The 27,000-nt window shown below is 47.5% G+C and overlaps 1 protein-coding gene across 2 annotated transcripts in view; it reads right to left on the reverse strand.

Annotated features, from left to right (window-relative positions):
* The window catches only part of TRAPPC9 (trafficking protein particle complex subunit 9), a 3,490,818-nt gene that overhangs the window by 3,175,052 nt on the left and 288,766 nt on the right, over positions 1-27,000 (reverse strand). For both annotated transcript variants that reach the window (XM_069621680.1, XM_069621681.1), the window contains exon 9: positions 5,130-5,273. In XM_069621680.1, the coding sequence (XP_069477781.1) occupies positions 5,130-5,273 (144 nt within the window). The remainder of the gene's footprint in view (positions 1-5,129; positions 5,274-27,000) is intronic.

Below are 27,000 nucleotides of genomic sequence, written 5' to 3' on the forward strand. Positions count from 1 at the left end.
GAGCCTTGTCCGGATAGAGGCAAATTGTGATAGGCAGACCATGTTCTCCGAGGTGAAATGAAAACGGGGCCAAGAAAAGCAAGAGAGGAAACGAGTGGGATAAGTTAGGAAGACAAAAACCATACCTACAGATTTAACTCACACTCGCATGTGGAGAAATGAAAACATAAGAGGGTTGATGGCGATTGATCATTGGGATAGTTTTCAGTTTTTTGACCAGAAGAACACATAATGAAAAGGGGCGAGACCTTCCCATTACTGGCCGGGCAGAACGTAGCTGGAGGCCATTACTTGTGTGCTAGTGGTATTATATTAAGTCAAGTTGTGGATCAGTGATGGGCACGAGGTGTGCTCAAGAGTGCCTAGAAGTTGTGGAGCTACCAACCAGATTCCCTCCTGCTGATATCTCGAAGAGAATATGGAAAAACCGAGCATGTCGACTCAGATCTTGGAGCCAGGAATTTGCTGCCTAAGCAGAATGAGTACACCTGTAAAGGTCCCAGCAACGTCATGCTGCAATGTGGAGCAAGGTGAGCAGCGGATTGCCAAGATATGAGGGACGAAACAGGATTGCTGCCGGCAACTGTGTGACCCAAGATAGCGCCTAATTAATGTGATAGACAAAGGAGCCGAAGCGAGTGCCAGAGAGGTTGGTGGGGTGTGCTGCTCGAACATGGATGGGTGCTGTGGACTAGAAATGGCAAAGAGACAACGTGTGCCTACACGGAAAGCCTAAGGGTCAGGCGGCTGAGGTCTGCGATTACCCGTCGGATGGATCGAGCAAAAGGATGACCGCGGGGCTCTGCACCGGAAGATAAGAGCAAAATAGAAGGCAAGTGTTGTGCAAGCCCATGCTGAGGAATATGGCCATAAAGTGAGAGCGGCTGACGGGGGAAGAAAGCAGATGCATTTGGAAGCTATATTGTAAGGTGCACTGCTCAGCAGCGGAGCGAGAACACACCTAGAGCGCCGGCACGGTGGAGATGGTGCTACCGAGGGTTGCAATCGGTGGGCCCCAGCAAATCGAGTGCTGGAACCGCCGTATGAGTAACCTGCTGGAGGATGATCATCGGACATTGTTTGGGAGAGCTACAATAACGCGAACAGGGGCTGCATAGTGATACAATATCTAACTCCTGTGCCAGATGGTATCAGCAGGAGCCCAATCAAGGGGAGGTAACCTGTGCTTGGCATAAAAAACAGAAATAAGAGAGTGGGCTCTGTACTGCCGAGTACTGCAGGCAAAGAATAACTGTTCCTACCATCCCCTGAAGCCTGGAATATAAAATACGACACCCCTGATAGGGGCAGACAAGCTGAGGGAAGGGAGTACACAGCTCTAATGAAGAGTTGGCGCTGCATGAAGACCCATAGGGTCAGAGACCGTAGCAGTAATGTCTGTTAACAGCGGAGGGGGAGAAAATGGTGCACAACAAAGTGCCTTGCAGGTGCATGGGTACATACCAGACAAGTACCACAAGATTACATCCTGGGAGTACATATGTAGGTCGGACAAAGCAAATGTACTACTCACATCACAGTTAGGAGGCAGAAGTGCCACTTTGTCTGCCCCCGTTTTTGGGCAAGGAAGTTACACGCTAAGGAGTTACCTAAGAGATTGAGTGCTCACAGTACAACGGAATAGCACCACCATACACAGACAAACCACCCTGAAATAAACATTTCAAGCCTGCACAAGTATAGAGATTGAGAGTGTGGCTCTGGTGGATAAGTGAATTGGAGAACTAGCGGTCTGAATGCCTCCCAAACTACTGAAAATTTAAGCTAGCAAGCCAACCCTGGACAGGTTTGCCAAAACTAAACAGCAGGTAACTGGAGGAAATATGGAAGGGGTGCAAGAAGGAGAAAAGGGCGCCATGGATTTGTACAACCAGGTCATGCTAGCGACAGCAGACCTCAAAGCCTTGTTAGGGTCACAGATTGGAGCGGTGCAACTGGATGTGGGGCTTTTGCAGTAGTATGTGACAAGCCTAGAGGAGCGTACCACAACGCTAGAATCACAAGTAAAAAGGAACACAGGGGAACTAAAGATCCTGCAATCGGAAGTCCATGTGTTGCAGCAGAAAGTGAGCCTTCGAGAACAAAGTGGAGGAAGCTGAAGGGGGCGAGCAACGTGAAATAATATCCACATCACCGGACTGTCGGAAGTGACAATGTACATAGAAAATATGTTACTACAAGAAATTGGGCCAGGGAACCACACACTGGGTTTCACAATCGAAAGAGCGCACAGGGCGTTGACTAGGCGCTGCCCCCTCCCAGGAGCACCCCCGCAATCGATTATTGCTATGGTCCTGAATTACAAAGACCGAGATAGGATCCTCGCCTATTCCTGGCAGAGGGTACAACTGAGGAGAGCCTCAGAAGATCTGGCCATCTACCGGGACTACACGTTTCAGGTGCAGACGAATAGAGCACAGTTCACAGCGGCCAAGAGCAGGCACCGCATGGCAGGACTGAAGTACCCAGCACGGCTCAAAATTATACACAAAAGTAAGTCTTGGTTCTTTGACCTCCCAGAAGAGGCGCAAGCATGGGTGGATAGGAAGAAGGTAGGACACAGTGCAAATGAAGAAGCTGACTAACAGGGGAAACGCAAAGACAGTCCTGGGAATATCAAAGAAGCTGGGAGCGGCATATATTGAATGCAGGACCACGAGGGTGTCATTGAGAGAACGCAAGTGTACGAGGATTGCAGGGCCTACAGAAATAACAGTCTCCTGCTAGTGGACTAGTGTAAAGCAGTTTGGTTAAGTGCTTAATAGTTTGGCGCAGGTTATTAACATTTACGATTAGAGACTATGCAGGTCGGAACCAAGCTAGTGGCTGTGATCGCCACACCCCTCCCAGTTTAATTAGATGGGGAAATAGTTTATTTGCCCAACCACTGTGCACTACACCCGGGCAGGCATGCTTGGGGAAGATGCGAGAAGTGGGTTTGTTTGCCCAACCACTGTGCACTACACCCGGGAAGGCCTGCTCGGGGAAGATGCGAGAGAAGTGGACAGACCCGAGTAAAGGTAGCAATGCTGGGCCATTGTTATTGGTTGGGGAAGTTTGGGGTTATCAAGGGAGGGAAGGGTTGTCTGCATGCGTAGTAGGAATAGAAATTGTTTTATCCTTTGGCAAGTCGCTGCATAGTGAAGCTCTACAATCTAAAATTGCCTAAGGGCGCTTGTGTCCTGGAAAAGTGTTTGAGTGGTGGATTCGGAAACATCAGGCTTTTGAGTTTTTTTCAGGAGTCAGAATGGTTAGCGTTGCTGCAATGGCTCACGTGGCTCACATTCCAAAGCAGAGATCAATGGTCTTTTCTGTGTGAAACAATGTTGAGGAAATCTGAAGTAGGTGTGGGGGGAGAAGAGCACATGGCTCCTTACGATGGGCAGAATGCATTGCAGGTGATCAGAGTGTGGAAGGGGGGTGGTGCTCTGGTGGCTTATTCTGGTTACGAGTCTGAGTGCAGCATTCTGGATCACTTGGACGCAGATAGAACGAATTGGCACAAGAATATGAACATATTACCATGCTTCTTTCACGCCAACTGGGATAAACGGAGGTCATTGCGTTATTCACATACATCGTAGGATGAAGCTTTAAAAGGAAGAGAGTGGATCTCACAGGGCAAACAGAATGCGCATTTCAGGAGTTCACATTTCATTAGATAAATCATTGTGTGCCTTCATTTTAATAGGGATACATTTTTATACTAGTACTATTCAAAAAGCACTTTTAACTTCAAAAGTTAATTACCACTATGGCACTGCACAACACATTCCAACCTACGTAAGCGAGTTCCTCTATTATTAGCAAATGGAAATGCCATCAACTACTGATCCTGAAATCTGTAATCCCAGGCTGCAGACCTCCAATAAGGCTTTACAGCAGCTTTACAAAGTCACACATCGTCTATACTAGTGTGAAAGCTTGTGTACACAGGCCAAAGTGCACGAGGAGAGAAATGTTCAGCCTTACATATTTCTAAGGCAACAGTTCACTCTAGCGGTGACAACAGGCGAAGCAGGCAGTCTATTCTGCGCATGACTGCATCGGACAAACATACATATGACCTTTTATTATACTTTCACAAAAACATTAAAATGCAAGACAGCCAGCTATCGGGCGTGCACAAGATGATACTTGGACATGTAAGTGCATTTTATCTTGCATTGAAAAATTGCACGATTATAGCAAAATCTGCAAATAAATTCAACTGCTGCGTGCCAAAGAAGCAACTGGTCATTCTCCCTTTTCTAAACCTCCAGTTCAGTCACATTTCAATGGTTTTTACCCCAGAAAGGAGGCAATAGTAAAAGGTGAGGATTTGCACAACCTGAGTGGATGAGTGTTTTGTTGTTTAATATGGAAGACAGAGTAGGGCTAAGCTGTAGAGTAAAGGCTGCTACAAAATGGGTTTAAGTAGCATGCTGTCTTAATACATGTATGGTTTATTTTATCAACAATGTTTTCCACTGTACACAAAGAGCAGTTCTTCCAACATGTGGCTGCAGTTTCACATGTAATGCCCAGATACCGCAAAAGCTAGACAGAGGCATAAAAAACACCTGCGTTAGGTAGCCTTGAGCTTGGCTGATATTTAACTTCTGTGGGGGAATTTCAACATAGGATTTCAAATGTCAAGGTGAACTAACAGGCATGAATCGTTTTCTTGCACATCCTATACCCATTGAAGAGACCCATAAACTACGCTGGGACAAAGATTTGGGGACAATGACAAAGCTCATAAAAAAGATTTTTTTTTTTATTCAGTTGGATAAAAACAAAAGTAAGAACATTTCTATGAGGACCTGACATTTGTCATGCAATAACTATTGTAGCACATATAAAATCATAATTCATAATTCAAATGTGCTTAATCAATAATTCTTAAAACACGTACTACATGACTAGCACGTGACACGTAGAGTTAGGAAATCTTCTGCCATTCCACAGAAATACATTGCAAAGCAGTTTAGACCAAACAGCACATGAACCAGCAGTGTGGAAGCGGTAATAAAGCTTATTAAATGGAGGATACAACTTGAGTTCTATGAACTTCAAAGAGGCTCAAAATACATGGACCGCATCTAGTTAAACCATTTAGCACAGACCTTGATCAGACAGGAAATCCAACATGGTCTGTAGGAGGAAGGACAGATGGCGTACGGAGAGGGCCGGGTTGCCCATCCTTCTGGAGGCATACACCAACTCATGAAGCAAACGCATCTGCACTGCAGCCCATCCTTTGTGTGACCCTGCAATGGAAAACCACAGCCCTATCAGAACTTGAAGCTGAACGACAAAGCCAATGGATATTGTGCATGTTCTCAAATGGCACTTGGTAGTTTAAAGTTTGGAAGTTATTTGGAGTTCTTTATGGATAAATAGACAAGAGGTTTAGACCAGACAGCACATGGAACAAACAGACTGTACATGGGAATACAGCCAACTAAATGGAGAATGGATCCTGAAAGAAACACAACATGGTCCTATAAATAAACCCAAAGGTAGAGTAACGAAGATGTCCATAGTTTTCAATGGTAAAATTCTGCTCCCGTTTTCCATTGATTAAAGTGCATATACCACCTTAAGCGTATTCCAAGTGCAGGAGAAGAACAATGCAACGACCTCAGCCTGCACTCACAACAAAATGTTCACTTTAGCAAGGAAAACAACGCCTGGTGAAATAAACAGACTAAATCCAGGTTTGTTGTCATGCGGCTCCTCACATTTGCGATTGGTGATGAGAGGGGAAGGTAGCAGAGTTTCTCTCGCACTATTAACCAATGATGACTCATTTCCCTGCATTTTATTTCACAATGTTTTGTATCTAGTGCTGAGATGGACCACTGTGCCAAGTTTACCAGTAAGGGTTCTAAAATGCCAGCGTGCAAGCATCTCCTAAACATGCATGCGGCCACACTGAACATTACACTTGGTAAATGTACGGCTTGTGCAATGACTGGCCCAGAGTTGCAAAGGCACAGTTGGAGGAAGAACGGAGAACTCTTATGCCCTGAATGCAAGCACATGAGAGTTTGACAAGAAAAGGTAGATAAATTGCCCTGCAGAGAAGAACAGGTGTTCAAGGCAACAGAACTGGATGAGGCAGACCAGCGTTGTAAATTAGCTCAATATGGAAGCCCAAGTCCAGGACCAGACAATCAAAAATGTTGGCTCACAGTGAATAGCCTGCACTTTATTTGGAAGAGAGCAAAGAAAGACACCTGTAGTCCGATTCCTGCCTGAACCCTCAACTATGCACAATCGTCCAGTCTGCCTTAAATCTTCCTTTTTGTCTTGAAGGCACCACCTTTTGGAAGGAGACACACCCAGTGAACTCACTACTCAACTATGCCAACACTTTGTGAAGGTTTCCTGGCAGAAAAGAAATCAAGAAACTGCAAGAAGTCGAGAATGTCCAACTAACTAGATGGGCAATTAGATTTCCTAAGTGTTTATAGTCTTGTAACCACTTCTCCAAATCACATGCATGCATACCTCAAAGCACTCCTGCAACAATGTAATAAAGCTAATGTAGAAATGCAACTGTGAGGTAAGTCAAATCTGCAAATTTAATATAACCACACAGTCTTCAATATTCATACAATTCACCCAAAATGCTTCCACTGCAAACCTGTGCAGTACGGTGCTTGCAGCCATGGATCTGCTGATGCTGTCACAGCAGTATCCAATACTAATTGGAGACATTCTCCCATCGCCTCCTTACCATCTTTAACTAAATTCAGGAAGCCGTCCGTTTCTTCGCCTTCTGGAATTTGATCAGCCACCATGGCAACACAATCCCACAGGGTGTAAGAGAATCTAGCTAATGTACATGTAACGTTAGTAGACTTCAAGGCCATGCTGCCTGATTAGAAGACCTTGCGAGCTCATGCATCAACTTTCTTATCGTCTCTATCTGGGGGGATAGAGGGATAGCCAGAATGTTTGGTTGAAGTAGCAGCCTGTACTACTAGACTCTCCGGCGTAGGATGTTTTGTGAAATATTCGGGATCACTGCACAAGGGTCTATATTTCCTAGAGAAGTTCCTGTTCACAGCAGGCCCAGATTCTGGAGCTTCCCAATTGGCCACAACCTTCTTCTGAAGGGCTTTGTGGAAGGGTAAGATTGGGTACTTCTGAGGTTCCTGATCTAGGATGTCGGTCATGTCATACTGCTCATATGCCGGGGAAGCGCTACTCCACTCAATATATACTCTGTTACTGTGTTCATCAAATTTCTGTAACCTGAGTCAGCATGCTGCGACGTGTGAGGCCTGCCAAACTCCAATTCTGGAGAAGTATCAAGTCCACTAGCAGACTGCAGGGAGTCACAGAGGTCTTTCGTGCTTGATTCTGGATCAATGAGCTGTTCAGGTAAGTTTTTTGTGCCAAACTGCACCCCAAATGATGAAGTCTTCTCATCAGTCACTTTCCTCTTCATATATGGAGGACAATGACTTGAAAGTCTTCTTTTGGTACAGGATTAAAGATTTTCTCCTGAACCGATACGGGCCTCGATGAGATTGAAGATTCCGTCGACAATGTCGAAGACGGCTTCGATAAAGGGGTCGATTTGTCAGGAATAGCCCTCGACTTCGGCGTCTAAGTAGTCAGCGCCGATGGTGTCGACAAAATAGTCGAAGGCCTCGATTTAAACTTTTTTCGACGCCATCGGGGATGGACTCGATTCTCGAGTCGATACCTTCGACACCTTTTTGTCAGGTTGAGTTTCACTTCCCTAAGTCGTCCGATAGAGCGACCGGGGCATGACTCTTGAGGGGGTCGAGGCCACATTCTCTAAGATCCACATCATCTCCACTCTGAAAGCGTCCCATTTACTAGGGGAATCTGACCTAGTCAGGCACCTGATAACCTTCGTAGTGGAGTATGAAGAAGAGGGAGACCCATGGCGTCTCTTTTTCGCTTCTTCGAAGAAGACGATGACTGCCTTGATCGGCTTCCCGACTGAGATCGCTTCAACCATGTATGCCGAGTGGAGTTTCTAGATTCCCCGGATTTCTTTTTCCTCTTCAAAGAAGACTTTGAAGCTTCCTTCCCCACCTCCAGCTTACCCCTGCACTCCCAGAGAGCTTTTTCCGTCATGGACTGACAGGATTCACTGTCTTCAGTACGGTGCCCGGAGCCCAGACACCAAAGGCAGACACGGTGAGGGTCAGTTAGGGACATTGTAGGCCCACAGTCATAACCTTTTTTAAATCCCGACTTTGGGTCGATGGTGTTGAAGATGATGAAATGTTTCCACAGAAAAACGAAGTGCGCCGTTATTGCTCGAATCGAAAGCTTTCTGAAAAACGGAACTGAAGCCAATGGGCACGGTACGAACTATTTATACTACTGATGACGTTGACACTCCATGGCAGCCCTCGAGGGACATAGACGCCACAACATTGTGCACCTCGCCCTCTGCCGAGAATTATTCTTTCAGACGCAGCTAGCGAGATACGTATATCATGGATGAGGAATATGTGGGAGGAAACAATACATTTGAAATGCTATTACAGTAACTAATGCATGTCTTCTGATGCTTGTGAATCTGCTTAGAACCACATGCTGTGCATAGACTAGCGAGCAGTACCCGGAGTTGGTGGTGGGAAGTGAGAAGGAACAGTAGTGAATAGATGTCTTAGTACTGCTTGTCCCACCTGAGAATCAGACCTAGAATGATTATCTAAGCAGTAGTGTTTTGTAAAGGTGTGTACAGAACTCCAGGTTGCCGCTTTGCAAATGTACTCGAGAGAGACATTTGCAATGAATTCTATGGAAGCCCCAAAGCCCTGATGTCATGCATTCGCCCCTTTGGAGGACCTGGAATCTATGGATGATGAGGCGCCATTAGAATGTTCCATTGTTTATGTCTGCCCTTCTCTGTCTCCGGTCTAGTCTTTTTCCAACATGGCCGCCGCCGGGATCTTTTAGCCCTCCCACTCCCGATGGCCGCCGCGTTGCAACTGTGTGCGTTTTTCCTCTCTGCTGTGTTGTGTACGCTCCAAAGTATTCCTCTTGGCATTTTGCTGCCTTTTCTGCTCTCTTTCTCTCCACGACTCTCCGCCGCTGTTGCCCTGCTCATTTCTCTTCCTGGTCTGTTTTTCCTCGTTGCGCCCTCTCGTATCCTTTTTTGTCCGCTCTGTCTCTTTCCCTGTCAGCGGACTCCCGCTTGCTCGCCCCAATACCCTCCCCCTTCCTTTGGGTTCCGCTCTTCGGATCCGCCTTTTCCTCTCACTTACTGCACTCTGTTGCTTGTTCCTCTTCGCTGCCTCCCTGCTAGTGGTCCTCCTCCATTCTGGTCCCTTCTTTCACGGACCATGGCTACCTCACTTCACAGTGTTCCGGGACCTTACCCATTTCCCTCCGCCGGATGCACTCCTTCTCAACTAACTAACTGGAACCACTTCAACTCTGCAACTCCCACCTGGCAAACTTCCACTGGATCTTCATCAAAAGGGTTTTTTTTGGTGCCGCATAGGCTTTTTTCCCCTTCTTGGCTGTCGCGGGACCAGGGCCATTGGTTGTCTGATACCTCACAGACCACTGAGGCGTCGTCCCGCGGCAGACCCCATCTCTACAAAAAGAAAACAAACATCAAAGGCAAGGGAAGAAAGGAGCTGAAGGTCCAACTCTCCACTAACTCAGGTGAGGAATCCGAGTTAACCCCTGAGTCAGAGTGCGAGTCTGACAGCTTGCAACGCCTCCCCACACCAATGATGGCTACAGCTGAACAAATTCAAGGGTTGGTTGCGGCAGTACAGTCATTAAACCTTGAAGTACAAAACCTTAAGGCAGAAAACACGGTATTACGCCAAATGGTGTCGAACCAGGACCCACACTGAACCAACCTGCCCCCCCATGGCACGTTCTTCAGGAAAGTACGATGGGTCACCTACATGCCTTAAATAATTCATCGAAGCCTGCATGGTTCACTTCGCCTTTTCTCCCAGGCCTGAGTAAAGTGGGGTTCATGATCTCCAACCTGATTGGCAACAATCAGGTGCTAAGGGACTACGATTCTTTCTTGGCACTTTTGAAGCAGACATTTGAACGACCCGAAGTAACTGGCAGATGGATTTGTTGTCCTATATTATGCTCTATAAACGTCTGGCCACCGAAGCTGGATGACCAGAACAAGCCCAATTTTAGATCTTCAGAAGAGGTCTTAAAGAGGAACTGAAAGATGAGTTGGCTAGGATTCCTCGTCCCTCCTCTTTTTCTGAGTTACTATCTATGGTCCTGCAGATTGAATTCGGACTAGCAGAACGCAAGCAAGAAAGAAAGAGGAGTAAAGCACCCACCTAGACACTAGAACCTTCTGAGAGCGGAGGCTCTTCCACATCTCCACCGCAAAGTAAAGACGAACCAGTGTAAATAGTTGTGACCAGAGCTCCGCTCACTCCCGAAGAAAGGAAGTGTCGACGAGACACTGGCCGGTGTATGTACTGAGGTTCATCCGTTCACTTACTATGGAACTGTGCGGAAGTGCCTCCCAAGTGGTTGGGAAACGGACGGCCTCGGACCTCTAAGGGATGAAGGTTCGAGGGGTTAAGCAAAGTCCCTACATCACTCTGGCCATCGCACCCAACAATGTCTCTGAGAATTCCCGTATCAGGGTGGTATCTCTTACCCTAACATGGAAGGAGATGAGTGTGGACTCCCTGCTCTCATGGACTACGGGGCAGCTGGAAACTTCATCGACATGGTATGGGCAAGCAAGGTTGGCATCCAAAGGATACCCAACGAAGAAAAACAGAAGGAATGGACGGTACACCTTTGAGCTCTAGGCCTCTCACCCACTCCACTGAGAAGTTACAAGTCCAGGTACTAAAGCACACAGAGGAAATGTCATTCAACATTATCAGAGCTGCGCACGTTTCTGTTATCCTGGGGATAGCGTGGCTTAGGAGGCATAACCCGTTGATCGACTAGGCTAGCAACACTCTCAGCTTCCACTCCCCGTTCTGTAAACAGAATTGCCTCTGCATACTGTACTATGAACCTGCCCTCCTTTCTGTGGACGACACCAAGATCTGCCTTTTGGTCAAACCAGGTGAATGTACCTTTCAGGCTGCATCCGTTCCTTACTGGGGTTTCATTCTATCCAAGGAGGGAATCAAGATGGACCCCAAGAAAGTTTCTGCCATATTGGATTGGCCCTCTCCTACTTCCGTCAAGGACATACAACGTTTTCTAGGTCTGTCTAATTTGTACCGGAAATTCATAGCAAATTTTCCAGCTACAGTTCTTCCCATAAATGGATTACTAAAAAAAAAAAAAAAAAAAAAAAAAAAAACAACAGGTAACCTTTCCAATGGACGGAAGAGGCAGAAACCGCCTTTAGAGCCCTTAAGGAAAAGTTCAGTTCAGCTCTTGTTCTGAGACAACCTGATCAGTTAAAAGGCTTCATAGTGGAAAAAGATGCTTCTGCCAATGCCATAGGAGCCGTTCTGCTGCAAGAACATGAAGGCCTTGAGCATCCAGTGGCCTATCTCTCCAAGACCTTCAGGTCAAGCCAAAGCAATTATTCGGTCATAGAGAGAGAACTATTGGCTATGAAGACCGCATGTGAGGAGTGGAGGTATCTTCTCCAAGGAGGTAACCAACCATTTATTCTCAGAACAGGCCATAAGAACCTCAAGGTCCTGCGCAGTATGGAGTGTGTCAATAACTGCCAACACGTTGGGCCCACTTCTTTTCGCAATGACTTCGAAATCAGTTACATACCGGAAAGCCAAAATATTGTCGCAGACGCTCTCTCCCGCAGGAACTTTTCCGGACTTACTACAGACTGCCTTCAGGAAAGGCTGTTTTCGCAGAAGATCCCAATAATGTCAGTGATCTCTACCTTCCTCTCTCAAATCAAGGAAGCCACAGAGAGCGAACCACCATTACACCTTTAGGATTCTTCGGCTCCCATCGAGGAAAAGGAAGGTTTGGTGTTCGTCAACAAGAAATTGTACGTACCACACAGTGACCTTCTGTTGAGGATTTTAAAATGGAGTCACGATCACAAGACAGCAGGGCATCGGGGAACTCAAGCTTCACAAGACCTTATCAGATGACTATTGTTGGCTAGGTATGACGGCAGATGTTGAAGGATATGTCAAACGGTGTTCCATTTGTGCTAGAAGCAAACATAGGACTCAAAAACCGATTTGATTGCTTGAATAAACCCCCCTTCCTGCTAGACCCCGGGAGCTGATTTCTACGGATTTTATTGTAGACCTCTCTCCTTCCCAGGGATGCACTTGCATAATGGTAATGGTGGATTCTTTTACCAAACTTGCACATTTCTCCCCTCTCAAGGAGCTTCCTTCGGCTTCAGGCATGGCGGATGTATTCATACAAGACATCTTTCGTCTCCACGGATTGCCCAGCAAGATTATCTTGGACCGTGGCAGTCAATATCCATCAAAGTTTTGGACGGCATTATGCCAAAGATCCGGAATCGAACGAGCACTCTCCTTGGGGTTCCATCCCCAGACCAATGGGCAAACGGAACGGCTTAATGGAACTTTGGAGCAATACCTAAGATGTTACATTAACACTCAACAAGACAACTGGGTTTCGTTCCATCCCACTGCGGAATATGCATACAACAACTCAGTCCATTCCGCTCTGGGACTCAGTCCCTTCTACTGTACTTATAGTTTGCATCCCCGAGGCATTCCTCCGGAGGTTTCTCCCTGTACCAAGTTTCTTTCCATAGAAAGAAAACTCGAGGAAATCGCTAAAGCCCACAAGACTGCCAAAGCTAGCTTGGAAGAAGCACAACAGGTGTACAAACAGTCCACCAACTGCAAACGCTTGACCAATTCCTCTTTGGCGGTTGCTTCGAAAGACTGGCTCTCTCCAAAGTACTTACCACGATGGGTACACCCTTCTAAATGATCTCCCCGCTTTTTGGGACCCTATGAGATCATTGGCCAGATCAATCCCATAGCCTTCCTTTTGCGACTTCCCAAGAGCCTCAGTCGCATTCACCCAGTCTTTGTCATGATCTCTGCTTCCAAAAGGTCAGGACTTACCCAACTCCCTTGGAAGCAGACCCATAACCCAGGTTCCGAGTGCCAACCAGTCCCAATTGGGACCTTTTGGACCCTGTCCTGGCGCCAGTGGCACCAGGCTCATAAATATGCCCAGTCCCAGCGCTGGAAGCGCCGGGCTCATAATGCTTGGGTGGACTTACCTGCAGCAGACCATGCTGCTTACTTGCCTGCCAGTTGAGCCTCTGATCCTCTTCTGTTTGGAACTACTTTTCCTGTTGGGTGGGGCAGGAGCCACTCCCTAGATTCAGAACACTGGAACTCTTCTGGAAAGCAGGAACTCTTTTCTTACCTAGGCGTGGCTGTGGAAGGAGACACCTAAGCACTACAGGAGGCTATTTAAACCACACCCGATGGATGAATCTTGCTTTGCGTTATTCTGCATCCTCTGCAGCAGAACGCTCATCGTGTCTTCAGCATCTGATCCTGGGCCTAAGGGAAAAAGGCTTACCATCCTGAATCCAGTCTTCAGCAACACCTATAAAGACAAGAAAGAACAGGTTAGCACTACGGTCTTCAGTGACAGCGCTTCTCTTACCTGGTCCATCGGCTGTCACCAACGCCTCGCGCTGCATTCCGGCATCTGAAAGACAAAGGCTTACCTACTCTTCGCGTGCTCCGGAGGTCTTCACACTGCATTCCGGCATCTGAAAGACAAAAGCTTACCAACTCTTCGCACGCTCCGGAGGCCTTCGGCGCTGCATCCCGCATCTGAAAGACAAAAGAAGGTGCGTTTAAAGACATTGGGTAACTTTATTACTCACGTGCCATTACTCCTTCCACGTCGAACCCAGTGGGTATTCCGGCACCCTTCAGCAGCTCCGAACTTGTACCTGCAAGATAAAAGGACAGTTAGTGCACATCGTGAAGCAGGCAACAAGCGCTTACTTACGTGCTTCCAGGCGCTTCTATTCCTCACACGGGTTCCATCCTCAACTCACTTCAGCCCATCATCCGCCATCGCCGGAACCCTGCAAAACAAGAGACATCATTACAAAAGACTTTTAAAGACATTTGAAATACTCGGAACTTACCGTTCGTGCAGTTAACGACGGACAGCAGTCCTCTGAGGTCAAGAGGCCTGCACCCTTATCCAGTGAAGAAACTGGTTACGGCACCCTGCCCCGAGGCAGATGGAGAGCTCGGCGTTCACTTACCTAAGGTGAGAGCGTTAACCTTTGGGGTTCTACAGGAGAAGAGAAAGGGAAGAAGAGAGAGACACCCAATAACCCCAGTTCATTAATCCCATATTTTCTATCTGCAGACATCTTACTCTTCGAGTCAGACATACAGTGCACAGAGGTCCAGCCCAAAGAGCCAACCGTGTGTTACACATCACCTTTGAAGATACGGTATTCGCCCAGTCAAGACCGGCGCCTCTGCGGGAATCAGGTGAGCGTTACAGTCTTTCATTCTTCCCTTTTATGACCTGCGGAAGAAACCTGTACTACTACACCAGTTCCTATATCTGTGCTACAACAGGACACAGAAGAATACAAAGTCGCTCAGATTCTGGACCCACGTTTTCGATAGGGTAGACTTGAAAACTTGGGTTTCCTGGAAAGAGTAACCCTCCTCCGAACACTCCTGGGAGCCAAGTTCCTTTGTCCATGCTACCCGTCTCGTCTGAAAGTTTAATTGCGCCCATCCAGGCTAGCCCAGCTTGCCCCGGAATAGAAGGGGGCATACTCTCATGCATTCGCCCATTTGGAGGACCTGGGATCTATGGAGGAGGTCGCCATTAGAATGCTCCATTGTTTATGTCTGCCTTTCTCTGTCTCCAGTCTAGTCTTTTTCCAACATGGCTGCCGCCGGGGGCTTTTAGCCCTCCCACTCCCAACGGCCGCCACGTTGCATCTGTTGTGTTCTTCCTCTCCGCTGTATTGGGTGCGTTCCAAAGTTTTCCTCTTGGCATTTTACTGCCTTTTCTGCTCTCTCCCTCTGCGGTTCTTCGCCGCCGTTGCCCTGCTCATTTCTCCTCTTGCTCTGTTTTTCCTCGTTTCGCCTTCTTGTGTCCTTTTTTTGTCTGCTCCAGCGCTTTCCCTGTCAGCGATCTCCCGCTTGCTCTCCCCAGTACCCTCCCCGTTCCTTTGGGTCCCGCTCTTCGGATCTGCCTTTTCCTCTAACATACCGCACTCCGGTGCCTGTTCCTCGTCGCCGCTTCCCTGCTAGCGGCCCTTCTCCATTCTGGTCCCTTCTTTCACGGACCATGGCTACGTCACTTCATGGTGTTCCGGGACGTTACCCGTTTCCCTCCGCCGGATGCACTCCTTCCTACGGAACTAACTGGAACCCCTTCAACTCCACAACTCCCGCCTGGCAACACAACTCCCGCCTGGCAAACTTCCACTGGATCTTCAGCAAGAGTTTTTTATTTGTGCCGCAAAGGCTTTTTTCCCCTTCTTGGCTGCCGCGGGACCGAGGCCATTGGTTGTCCGATACCTCACAGACCACCGTGGCATCGTCCCGTGGCAGACTCGATCTCTACAAAAAGAAAACCAACATCAAAGGCAAGGGAAGAGAGGAACCGAAGGTCCAACTCTCCACTAACTCAAGTGAGGAATCGGGGTTAACCCCCGAGTCGGAGTGTGAGTCTGACACCCGAGTAGAGTGTGCCCTAGGCTTGAAGGGCAGATATCTCTTGGCAAGAGCATAAGAGAGTGTGATGCAATTGACAATCCACTTAGAGATAGCTGATTTAGAGACAGGGTCCCCTTCTCTACCAGCCACTGAGATGAAAAACTGTTTTTTCTTAGTGGTCTAGTTTTTTCCAGATAATGTATGACTTCCCTGCGCACATCCAGTGTGTGAAGGATTCTTTCTGCCACGTTAGTGGGGTTCTGGAAGAAAGTTGGTAGTTCTATTGATTGGTTCACATGGAACTTTAAAATGAATTTGGGTGCAAACTGTGGGTGATTGCGCAGAACCACCTTGTCTTTGTGGATAGTGACAAGTGGGTCTAAGACTGAAAGGGCCTGTAGTTCACTCACTCTTCTTATTGAAGTGACTGCCACCAAGAAGGCAGTCTTGTAAGGGAGTGCTTTAAGGCTAGCCTTATGCATCAGGAGATCCCATAAGCTGGGTTTGAAATAGGGGGATGAAGTCTTCTCAAACACTTCCATGAAAGCCTTCATTACCGGGATCTTCCACCACGAGACCTTTCTCTGGGACGTAATATACGCTGAAAGCACGGCTAAGTGGAACGTCATGCAATTAAAAAGCAGACCTGAGTCCAGTAGAGTCAGGTATAATGCAATATGTGTTGGCGAGCAGTCTATAGGATTGATGCTCTTGGAATTACACCAGATGACGAAGCGTTTCCATTTATTGGAGTAGCAATGTCTGGTGTTAGGCTTTCTTGCTTCTTTAAGTATCCATGCATCTCTGAGGAAGTTGGAGATGACCGAACTCTCTGATTTCAAGAGCCAGACCGCAAAGTTGTGAGTTTGCGGGCATGGTTGGAGAGTATCCCCCCCCTTTCCTGCGATGTTGTATGTGCAAGGTAGTTTCATCGGAGGGGAGATTGACATCTCCATCAGATGGGAGAAGCAGGGTTGAGGGGCCCACATTGGGGCCACCAATATCATTGTGACTGGTTCCTGGTGCATCTTGTTCACGATCTTGTTGAGTAGGGGGGAGTCTGGTGAACAAATTTCCCTGACCATGTTATCCAGAGACCTTTCCCCTTGGAGCGGTTCCGAGGGTACCTGGAGGCGTAATCTGTGCATTGCGAGTTCTCCAGAGTTGCGTACAAGTCAATCTCTGGGGAGCCCCATTCTGCCAAAACGTTGTAGACGAGGTCTTCGTGTAGTCACTATTCGTACTCTGTAGCGGGAAGTCTCTGCTGAGTATGTCCGCCAGAAGATTGAGTTCCACTGTAACATGTTGAGACAGGAGAAACATCTTGTGTTTGAGAGCACACTTCCAAATGTTCTGGAACTGTTTGGATAACCACGGAGAGTGTGTTTCCCCTTTTTGTTCAGGTAATACAAGGCTGTGGTACTGTCCGTGAGGACTAGGACTGTCTTGCCCTGTAATTGTGTCTGAAAGGCCTTCAGGGCTTTGAACATTGTTAACAGTTCCAACAGGTTTATGTGGTTGGATGCTACTGCTGGGGACCAAATGCTGTGCGCCATCTGCTGAAGGAGGCGAGCCCCCCACCCTGTGAGAGATGCATTCGTTGTGAGAGTGGCTTCTACTGCGGGCTTGGTGAAGGTCTTCCCTTTCAAGAGGTTTTCCCTCGACCACCACTGCAGAGAGAGAACGAGAGCTGCCGAGCCAACCACTAGATCATCCCATTGTCTGCTGGCCTGACACCATTGGCTGTTGAGCCACTCTTGCATGGGGAGCATGCGCAAACGTGCATGTGGGACTAAATTAATGCAGGAGGCCATCATTCCTAACAGACGCGTGGCTTTGCGTACCATCACCTCTCGACTGGCTACATAGTGAGGGATCTGAAACAGCATGTTTTAAATGCTTTTGTTGGAGACGAAGACGAGGCCATCTTCTGTCCAAATCGGAGCCCCCAGAAATTGTTTGACTTGGCTGGGGTCTAGGCTGGACTTTTCCTCGTTTACTGAGAATCCCAGACTGAAGAGTTGATCTATCGTCTTCTGGGTGTTTGAAAGGCATGTTCCGTACGAATCCCCCGTTATGAGCCAGTTGTCGAGGTAAGGATAAACTGAGATGGATTGCCTGCGCAGGTGAGCCGCTGCTACTGCTAGTAACTTTTTAAATACCCTTGGGGCTGAGGCAATGTCAAAGGGAAGGACCTTGAATTGATAGTGCTTGTCCTCTATCATGAACCTTAGGTATTTTCTGTGCGCTGCCAACATTGAAATATGAAGGTATGCATCTTTCATATCCAATGCTGGCAAGTAATCCCCCTGTGTCAGTAGAGGGATAACCTCTTGTAATGTTATCATTCGACACTTTTGAGGTTTGACACATTTTTTCGCTGGGCGCAAGTCTAGCACAGGGCGCATGGTGAGATCCTTTTAGGGTACACTGAATAAATACCCTTGTTTACCTGTAGAACGGGGACGACTTTCGATTGCACCCTTTTCCTGTAGGATCTCGACCTCTTGCAGTAGGATTTTGAGATGTTTCGGTGACAAACGCCTGGACTTTGGTGGTCGGTATCGAGGTGGTCGGCTGAACTCTACAGTAACCATGGTTGACAGTCTTGAGCACCCACTGGTCTATGGTAATTCCCTCCCATACCTGGAAGAATGATGTTATCCATCCCCGGACTGGGGAGACATGACAGGGGACCCGGATCGGAAAGTCATTTCTGATTGGAGGCCGGGGAGCCTCTAGGGGTGGTGCTTCTACCCTTTCCTTTGCCACAGCGCTGTCCTCTAGACAAATATTGGTTTGAGGCAGCTGACCCCTGTCCTGAGGACCATGTGTTTCCCGTTCTATACTGATTGTGTGGGGAACGAGGGAAAGATTGTCCATGAAAGGAGCGGCAAGAGCTTCCACCTCGCTGCTGAAAGGGTCTTTGAGTTATCTGGATCAATGACTTCAAAGTCTCATGTTCCTTCTTCGCAGTCTATAGCGCCTCATCTACCGCTTTACCAAACAGGTTAAATTCCTCTACCGGTTTGTTAATGAGGGACGCCTGTGTTTCTGGTTTGAATCCTGACTTTTTCAACCATACGTGCCTCTTCAATAGGGTACCTTGGGCCAGCGTTCTCTCTGCTGTCTCTGCAGCATCTAGGGTGGTTTTAAGAATATTACAATTCATCTGTCTCCCTTCCGCCACAATCGCCAGCAGGCGTGACCGTGTTCGTTCAGTGACCTCTTTCAGGCCTTCCTGGAGCAGGTTCCACTGAACATTGCTGTAGCTGGCCAGCAAAGTGGCATTGTTGACAATTTATTTATTTTAATTTATTATTACATTTGTAGTGCGCACCTAACCATCAGGCATCTAGGTGCATGGCTTAATAATAAGGTTACAAGTTGTACAGGCTTAAGAGATTGGTTACAGGTTATGCAGACTTAAAGCGTATGGTTACCGGGCATATAGGATTACAATGTAGGTTACAGGTCGTGCAGGCTTGAGGATATTGTTACAGGCAAATTTGGTTATACAATTTGATTAGTACATTGGAGCGTTATACAGTACAGAATGAAAAGACAGTTACATTTTCATAAGTTAGAGTGTTATGCGGTACCGCAGTAAGTAGGACCTACTAGTGAGGGAGAAGAGTAATGTCAGGTAGATGAGGTCCATCCATTAAAGAGGTCAAGTTACGGGTGCGAGAGATACGGTTTGGTGTCCTGTATAAAGAGCCATGTTTTTAACGTTTTCCGAAAGGATAGTAGGGAAGGATCCATCCTTAAACCCATCGGTAGGGAGTTCCAGTAGCTAGCTGCCACGACGTGGGAGCTCGGGCCGCCTGCTCTTTGTCTTTTATATCTGGGCTTTGTCAGTTGCCCAAGATACGCTGCTCTGGTGGGTCTGGCGGACTGGTTTTTAGTTACCAAGCAGGACAAGTAGCAAGGGGCAGTGTTAGATAGGCATTTGTGCGTGAGTACTTTAAATTTAATATGGTCTCTCACTGGTAACCAATTAATGTTTCTTCTGAAGGTGGTAATGTATTCTGACTTGGGGATGTGGAGTGCTGCTCTGATGGCGTTGTTCTGCACAATTTGGAGTTTCATGTTTTTCGACGAGGAGCCTGCAAAGATGGCATTGCAATAGTCAATCCTTGAAAGGATTAGTGCTCTTGCCAGGGTGATATGGTTCTCTTCTGTGAGATATGGTCTACAAACCGTGATGAGTTTGGCAGTACACGAAGATGCTGAGGTGATAGCATCGGCTTGCTGAGAGAGGGTGAGTGAAGAGTCAAGATAGAATCCTAGGGTCTTGACCTAGCAGTCAGTATGCGGTTTCCATCTATGTCGAAAGATTGGTAGGATGGGAAGAGATTGTTAAATTTAGCTTGGCTACCCAGGATAAGGATCTCCGTCTTATCAATAAGACAACTCGTTCTGAGCCATCCAGGCTTGAATAGTATGGTAGATAGCATTTAGTGCTTTGGCCTCTGGATTGTAGTCCCCCGCGATATGAACTAGTATTTGGGTGTCGTCAGCATAGTTTGTGTATGAGACACCCAAATTGTCTAATTTATCAAAAAGAGGTTTAGTGACTGCGTTATACATGGTCGGTGATACGCATGATCCCTGGGGCACTCCACAAGTGACTGGGGTGGGGCTAGCTCCTGCCGATGAGAAAACTCATTGTTCGGTTGGACAAGAATTATTTAATCCATGCTATTGCGTTATTGGAAAAATGGGCATCGTTGGCTAGGTGGTGGCATAGGATGTTGTGATTCACAAGATCAAATGCCGCCAGGAGGTCCAAGAGGAGGAGGATGGCTAGATCACCTCTGTCAATCCATTTGAGATTTAAAGTCTACCAAGGCCGTTTCTGTGCCATGGCCTGGCAGGAAACCTGATTGTCGGAGGCCCAGCAAATGGTGTTTGTCTAGATATTGTTGAATTTGAACATAAGCAACCCTATCAAGAATTTTTAACAGGAATGGTACCATTGTGATGGGCTGGTAATTAGTTTGTACATTCGGGTCTAAGGTTGTTTTTTTCAGTAAGGGCAGTACCAAAGCTTCCTTGAGGTTGTCCGGTACTTTGTTGGCGGCAAATTAATTGTTTATGAGTGAGGTGATGAAAGGTGGCAGGTTATCTGCACAATCTTTGATTAGAGTCGCTGGATAGATATCACCTTGGCAACGTGAAGGTTTGAGGCCTTTTATGATTTTAGTAGTTTCCTCTATTGTAATATTCGAGAACTCGAATTTTGGAAATGGTTTGGGTAGGTTATGATCTCTTGTAAGCTGTTGCGATGTGTTAAGTTTCAGCTTTTTATTATAAATTTTAAGTTGGAATGATGCAATTTTGTCCATGAGGGCCTTTTGTATGTTTTCACACCAGACTTGGTCTTTGATCCATAGGTCTGGGGTTTGAGAGGCTGCTTCTAATTCTCTTAAAACTGAGAAAAGCTCTTTAGAACTAGAATTGGCATTCTCTATGCACAGAATGTAGGCGTTACTTTTGGCTTGATGGGTGGCTTTTCTATAGTCCGATGCTAGCGAGTTGAATTGTTGTTTATTGAGGATTGACAGGTTTTTTTCTCCTGTTATTTTCTGCATTTCGTTTTCTGCTACATAGGTCTTTGAGTTCAGGAGTGAACCATTGGTTAAGATGTGCTTTAGGTTTAGCTTTGATTGTAAGTAGTTCCTAAGGAGGAAGGGTCAGCTGTATTTTCAGAGTGTTTGGTGAGCCGCGAGAGCAGATGTACATTGTCTGGCGTAATGTTGCGCATGTTATGCGCTTGGGTGGGCAGTGCCATAATAATCGGTGTGCTGGCGACGGTGTTGGTGCAGATTGTGAATAGTATGGTATTATGGTTGGCCCAAGGGCAGGGATCGTTGTTAGATGTGTGAGTAGTGCAGTTATGGTTGGCGAGCCAATCGAGCGTGCAACCTTTGGCATGGGTTGGCCTAGAGGATCGTATGGTGAAGCTAGGATGGATGCTTGAGTATCGGCACTGTCATGAAGACCTAAGTTGAAATCACCAAGGATAATAACTTTAGAGGTAAGTTTTATGTTAGTAGTTAATAGGGTGACTATGTCCTCATCAAAGGATGAGATAGGCCCTCTGGGTCTATAGATAAGATGTTAATTTAATGAGGGTGTGGCTGAGATGGTAATCTTAGTAGACAGAAGTTCTTCTTATAAGAAGGGAACATTGGGAATTTCTCCAATGATAAGATTAGATTTGGAGATAAAGGCAATACCTCCTCCCTTTGTACTAGGCTCTATCCTTTCTGATGATTGCGTAGCCATCTGGTAAGGCCAGGGCTAGTGGCGGGCCTGCTGCGGGATGCAGTCAGGTTTCCGTTATGCCAATAAAGTCTTGGTCATTAGTAGTGATGAGGCCGTCTATGTCTAGAGCATGTGCTGGGATGGATCTAGCATTAATTAAGACACCTTTGGTGCAGATGTGTTGCCATTTTTGTTGCGAGTGGGTTTAGTTTTCGTTGTACTTAAAGCACATTTCAGCCTGAACCTGGGTGGATTCTGGTGGAATAGGCTGCCCCAGTGTGGTGACACGCTTCCCCAGGGCATACAACTTCTTGCAGTCCTTGTCCGGTGGTGCCTCACCCATGTACAAGGGTCCTCCTGCTCTTTTCCTAGTCGTTGTCACCACTAGGGAATCTGGGGTGGCATGTCCTCGAATGTGGAGTGGGTCTGAGAGTGAGGGGCAAAAAAGCTTCTCGACCCGTGGGCTCACAGCTCATGTTTGCGATGGTGTCAGCAAAGAAGGGGCGATACACCGTTTAATGGAGTTCAATAGAGGTATAGCCTGGCTTGCAGGTGGTTTCTCCTTCAGAATATCTTCCACGAAGTCGGTGTCTTGCACGGATTCTTGCATAGCAATCTGAAAATGTTCTGCCGCTTTCTTCAGAATGGCATTGAATGCCATCTGGTCATCTATGGGAGATGCCTGTCTTATAGGAGGATATGCGGGAGGATCCATGCACAATGTGTCTGGGTCAGGGGTATTGGTCGGTGACAGCCATGGTGAATTATCCATTGGCTGTTCATCCCACCCAATCTGGGGCTTGGTCGATAGGGTCCTCAAAGGGATCATCTTCCTGTACATAAGGGTCCCGAGGAGCCTCCTCTGGTTCCGTCAGGTCAAACACCTCCTCATGAAGAGGGTAGGATGTCCTTTGGAATTTAGATATAGTAGGGCATAGATCTTCCTCACTAGGCCTTTTAGGCGTGGTAAACCTTTCTGAAAAGTCCACACATTTTGAAAGTGTATTCATGCACCCCTCAAACCGGTCTCTGGTCCATAAAGATGAACCAGAGGGGTGTGGAGGGGGGAAGGGCTCAACTTGAGGATCTGTGTTCTTAGGCTGTCGAGATTATCTCGAAGGAGTCTTAGCCAGGGGCTCGGGACCTGCAGAATACTCTTCCTGCCTTTCTCGGCATGCAGACTTGTCCCTTGACCTGTCCTTCCGCCCATTAGCCGCCAAAACGAAGTTCGCAAGACTGTCGCGGAGGGACGGCGTATCTGGGAGGGAATGCGACGGTTCTTGCAGCTTTGCCATAGTTTTCGACATTGCCAGAACTTTCTGCGTCGGTGTGCTCTTAAGAGGCATCTTGATGCTCTTATGAATGTTGGTGCTGACGTCCTTGTCACTGGAGTGCCAGCCTAGGCGGCTGTGGGGAGGGCTGCCGACCCTGCGGATCAGCGGGTTCAGTCGAAGAAATCTGCGTACCCGTTGGCGTCTTTGACCGTCCCAGTGAGTCAGTTCGGGGGGGTTGTGTGTTTACCTTTGTGAGAAGAGTGTGCGTCCCTGTCGCCGGGGTGCACACTGCCCATAGAAGAACCCGTCGCCTGCCTGCCGGGGCCGAACGAATCAGAGCATGGCTGCTCCAAAGATAGGTTGATGGCATTGGTGTTAGAGCCACGGCTTTCGCTCAATTCCTCGTCACTCTCGACGCCTGTGGCGGCGGGGGAACTACCCCCGGTGTGCATCATGGCATAGGGCGCCCACCGTTTAACTCGCAGCTCTTTTATTGTCTTAGGACATAGAAGCTGGCAAGACCGACAGGACTCCTTGTGGTGATCTCGAGGTAGACACTTATTGCACCTCCTGTCCATAGCTCAGGTTTATAGCGACAGCAAAACCAGAAGGGAAAAGAGAGGAGACAAGGAATTACATTCTTGAAAGAAATAGAGCCCTGGACCCCACGCTCCCTACTGTGTAGGCCTGGCCGGAGGGCCAAGGCCAGGTGGTCGACAGCGTCGACCGGAGCACCAGCCGTCGAAGACTGGAGTTGTCTCTCGCGGTCTTCGGCGGTGGTTGCTGCTAAGTAGACAAAGATATTATTTAGCAATTTTACAAGCTCCGCATAAGGTGACCAGCTAGCTGGGTGAAAAAAAAACAATTAGAGGGACCTCGACACGTGAGGGATTTTGGGTACACTACATGTCACGTTAGGAATAGTGTTACAGGCACGCCCAAGTCGACGTCCCCTTTCGATCCTCGAAAGACAAGATGCAATACTCCGCGCCAGACCTTTTCCAATGAAAGGGGTGTTTGAGCTAGGGCAGTACCTTGCTGGGACACTGTAGTATTTTTTAGAAGTAGCCTATTTTCTTAGAAGTAGCCTGACAAACGCAGACTTAAAAGCTGGTGGGATGCATGCAGTAGCGATGGAGCCATTGAGGAAGAATACGAAGAAAGGTGTCAGCTCTTGCTGTGTCATTGGTCTCTTCACACCTGTGGTGGCTGCTGTCGTGAGGCATCTGGCTTGTACAACTGCGATTCTGTCGGAACCATCGTAGAACTGGAGCTCGGGCTGCCGCAAAGCCAGACCCTATGCCAACACTGTCTTCAGCAGCTGCACTTCCGGACCTTAAACTTCCTTAGATGGGACCAACAGCAGAAGAAAATATCCCCAGAAACTCAGATTAGACCAGGGGTGGTCACTTGGAAAACGGGAGTATGGGTGCATGTGTTTTCATGCCTGACTACCGCAATAGGACTTACACTCTCTTAACCTGGCTGTGATAGGTGGAGGTCTAGACAAGGAATCCTCCCCCCAGGGTATCCCCTAGTGTGTAGGGATTGAGGGTATACCTCTAACAATTCATACCTGTTAAATTCAAAGGGGGCTTGGAATCTTTCTAAGAACTGTTGGCTTTGCCAACACTTGTGTCAGGGAACTTTTGAAAGACCCTGCCATTGCAGATGCTTTTCTGGAACTTGTACATTACCAAGAAGAAGAGTTCCATAACTCTTGTGTCCCGATTCATGTATGTGGTGTACATGCCACCAATAACAAGAAAATATATACTGGTCTGTGATGCGTAACTTTAGCTGCATAACATATCTATATTTATTCAAACATAATCACTGTACTTCTCAATCCACGTGTATTGAACTGAATAAAATTGAAATTGACTCCATCACATTTCTTACATTAGATTTATATAACTAACATTGCATCAAAGTTCTTTCAATTGATTTTTCAATTAACACTGCCTACATTAGATTTGTACAATTGGTGTTGCCTCAAACAAAGGTCATACAAAAAGATTTTAAAATTGACATTGCCGACACCATTTATTTATTTATTTGCATTTGTAAAGCGTACAACTGCCCTTGGGCATCTGGAGCTGTTAAGAAAGCTTGCTTAGTTACATAAGTGCTTATGAGAACTTAATTACAGAAGTGCTAGCAGAAGAACATACAGTTTGCTTGACCCCTTTTAGAAGGGGGAGGGCAGCGTATGATGCAGAGTCAAATATGTGGCACAGACATGAGGCGCACCCTATCTTGAAGGGCGGCCTCAGCATACAATGCAGAGAGTCAAAATGTGTGGCAAGGACATGAAGCGCACCCCATCTTAAAGGGTGGCCTCAGCAAACAATGCAGGGAGTCAAAATGTGTGGCAAGGACATGAAGCGCACCCCATCTTAAAGGGTGGCCTCAGCATACAATGCAGAGAGTAAAAATATGTGGCAAAGACATGAGGCACAGGGCGGTCTCAGCATACAATGCAGAGAGACAAAATATGTGGCAAGTACCCCACTTGGAGGGTGGAAGCAGCATGGGATGCACAGGGGTCATTTTATTTATTATAGTGTGCGTCGGGGGGGAGAGCATACTCACTCACATGCGACCAGGAGGGGGGAGGCATACTCACTCACAGGTGACCAGGGGGTGTGGGGGAGCATACGCACTCACAGGCGACCAGGGGATTGGGGGGAGCATACGCACTCCCAGGCGACCAGGGGGGGTGGGGGGCTGCATACCCACTCCCAGGTGACATGGGTGGATGGGGGGGGAGCATACGCACTCCCAGGTGACATGGGGGGATGGGGGAGCATACTCACTCACAGGCGACCAGGGGGTGAGGGGGTAGCATACGCACTCACAGGCGACCAGGGGGGTGTGGGGGTAGCATACGCACTCACAGGCGACCAGGGGGTGTGGGGGCGTCTACACGGCGTACCGTGGTGGTCAAGGGTAGACAGGGCCTTCCACCTCCCGGTTGCTGCCATTGGCTATTAGGGGCTAAGGCAGCCAATGGGGAAGGAGGCAGGGGCTAGCCCACACCAGGAACAAAAAACAATTTGGCAAACAACGTGCAACCCATCAATCTTGAAGTGGCCTAACGGGCATGGTGGCACAGCCATTTACTTTGACCCGAAGCCTTATGTTTCATGCATGCTGTCGACAACCCCTCCAGCTCCGAAGCACCAGCCAAAGCTCCCCAATATATGCTGCCAAATGACTAATTAGCTTGCCTTGAATAACGGCCTTCATGGCATTCCAAACAGTTGCCTGAGAAAGGTAAACATTGTTTGGAGGATGCCTGACTTTCGGTGCGCTCTAGTCCTAGAATTCTAATGTTGGGCATGCACCATAGCTAGTACAGTGAGGTCCTACTCCTGACCCCATGAAATACAAGAAATAACAGGTTGTGCTAGTTGATCGTGCTTGCAGTCGAAGCTTAAGAAAATACAGCCAACACGTGTTTCGACACAAGTCTTTTTCAAGGCAATGGTCCCTGAATGGATGTCCCCCTGTGCCTTGGCGAGTTCTTTAAATTGTTGCGGCAGTCAGAATTGCCCGAGTTGGTGAAAAGTGTGTCTGCTTATATGCTTGTAATGTCAATAAGCAAATGTAGCGACCCTTGTAGGAGATCTGCGTGTACGGGCCCATACATGTGGATCTCCTACAAGCATTCTCTTAAATCGGGAATCCAAGCCATTTAAGGATTATATACTTCTGCTGATCTGTACAAACACTAACACTACTTATTGCACGTACAAGCATATAAGCAGACAAACTTTTCACCAACTCAG

The sequence above is a fragment of the Ambystoma mexicanum genome, chromosome 5q, assembly GCF_040938575.1.
Source record: "Ambystoma mexicanum isolate Mex_15411 chromosome 5q, UKY_AmexF1_1, whole genome shotgun sequence".
In the NCBI taxonomy this organism is placed as follows: domain Eukaryota; kingdom Metazoa; phylum Chordata; class Amphibia; order Caudata; family Ambystomatidae; genus Ambystoma; species Ambystoma mexicanum.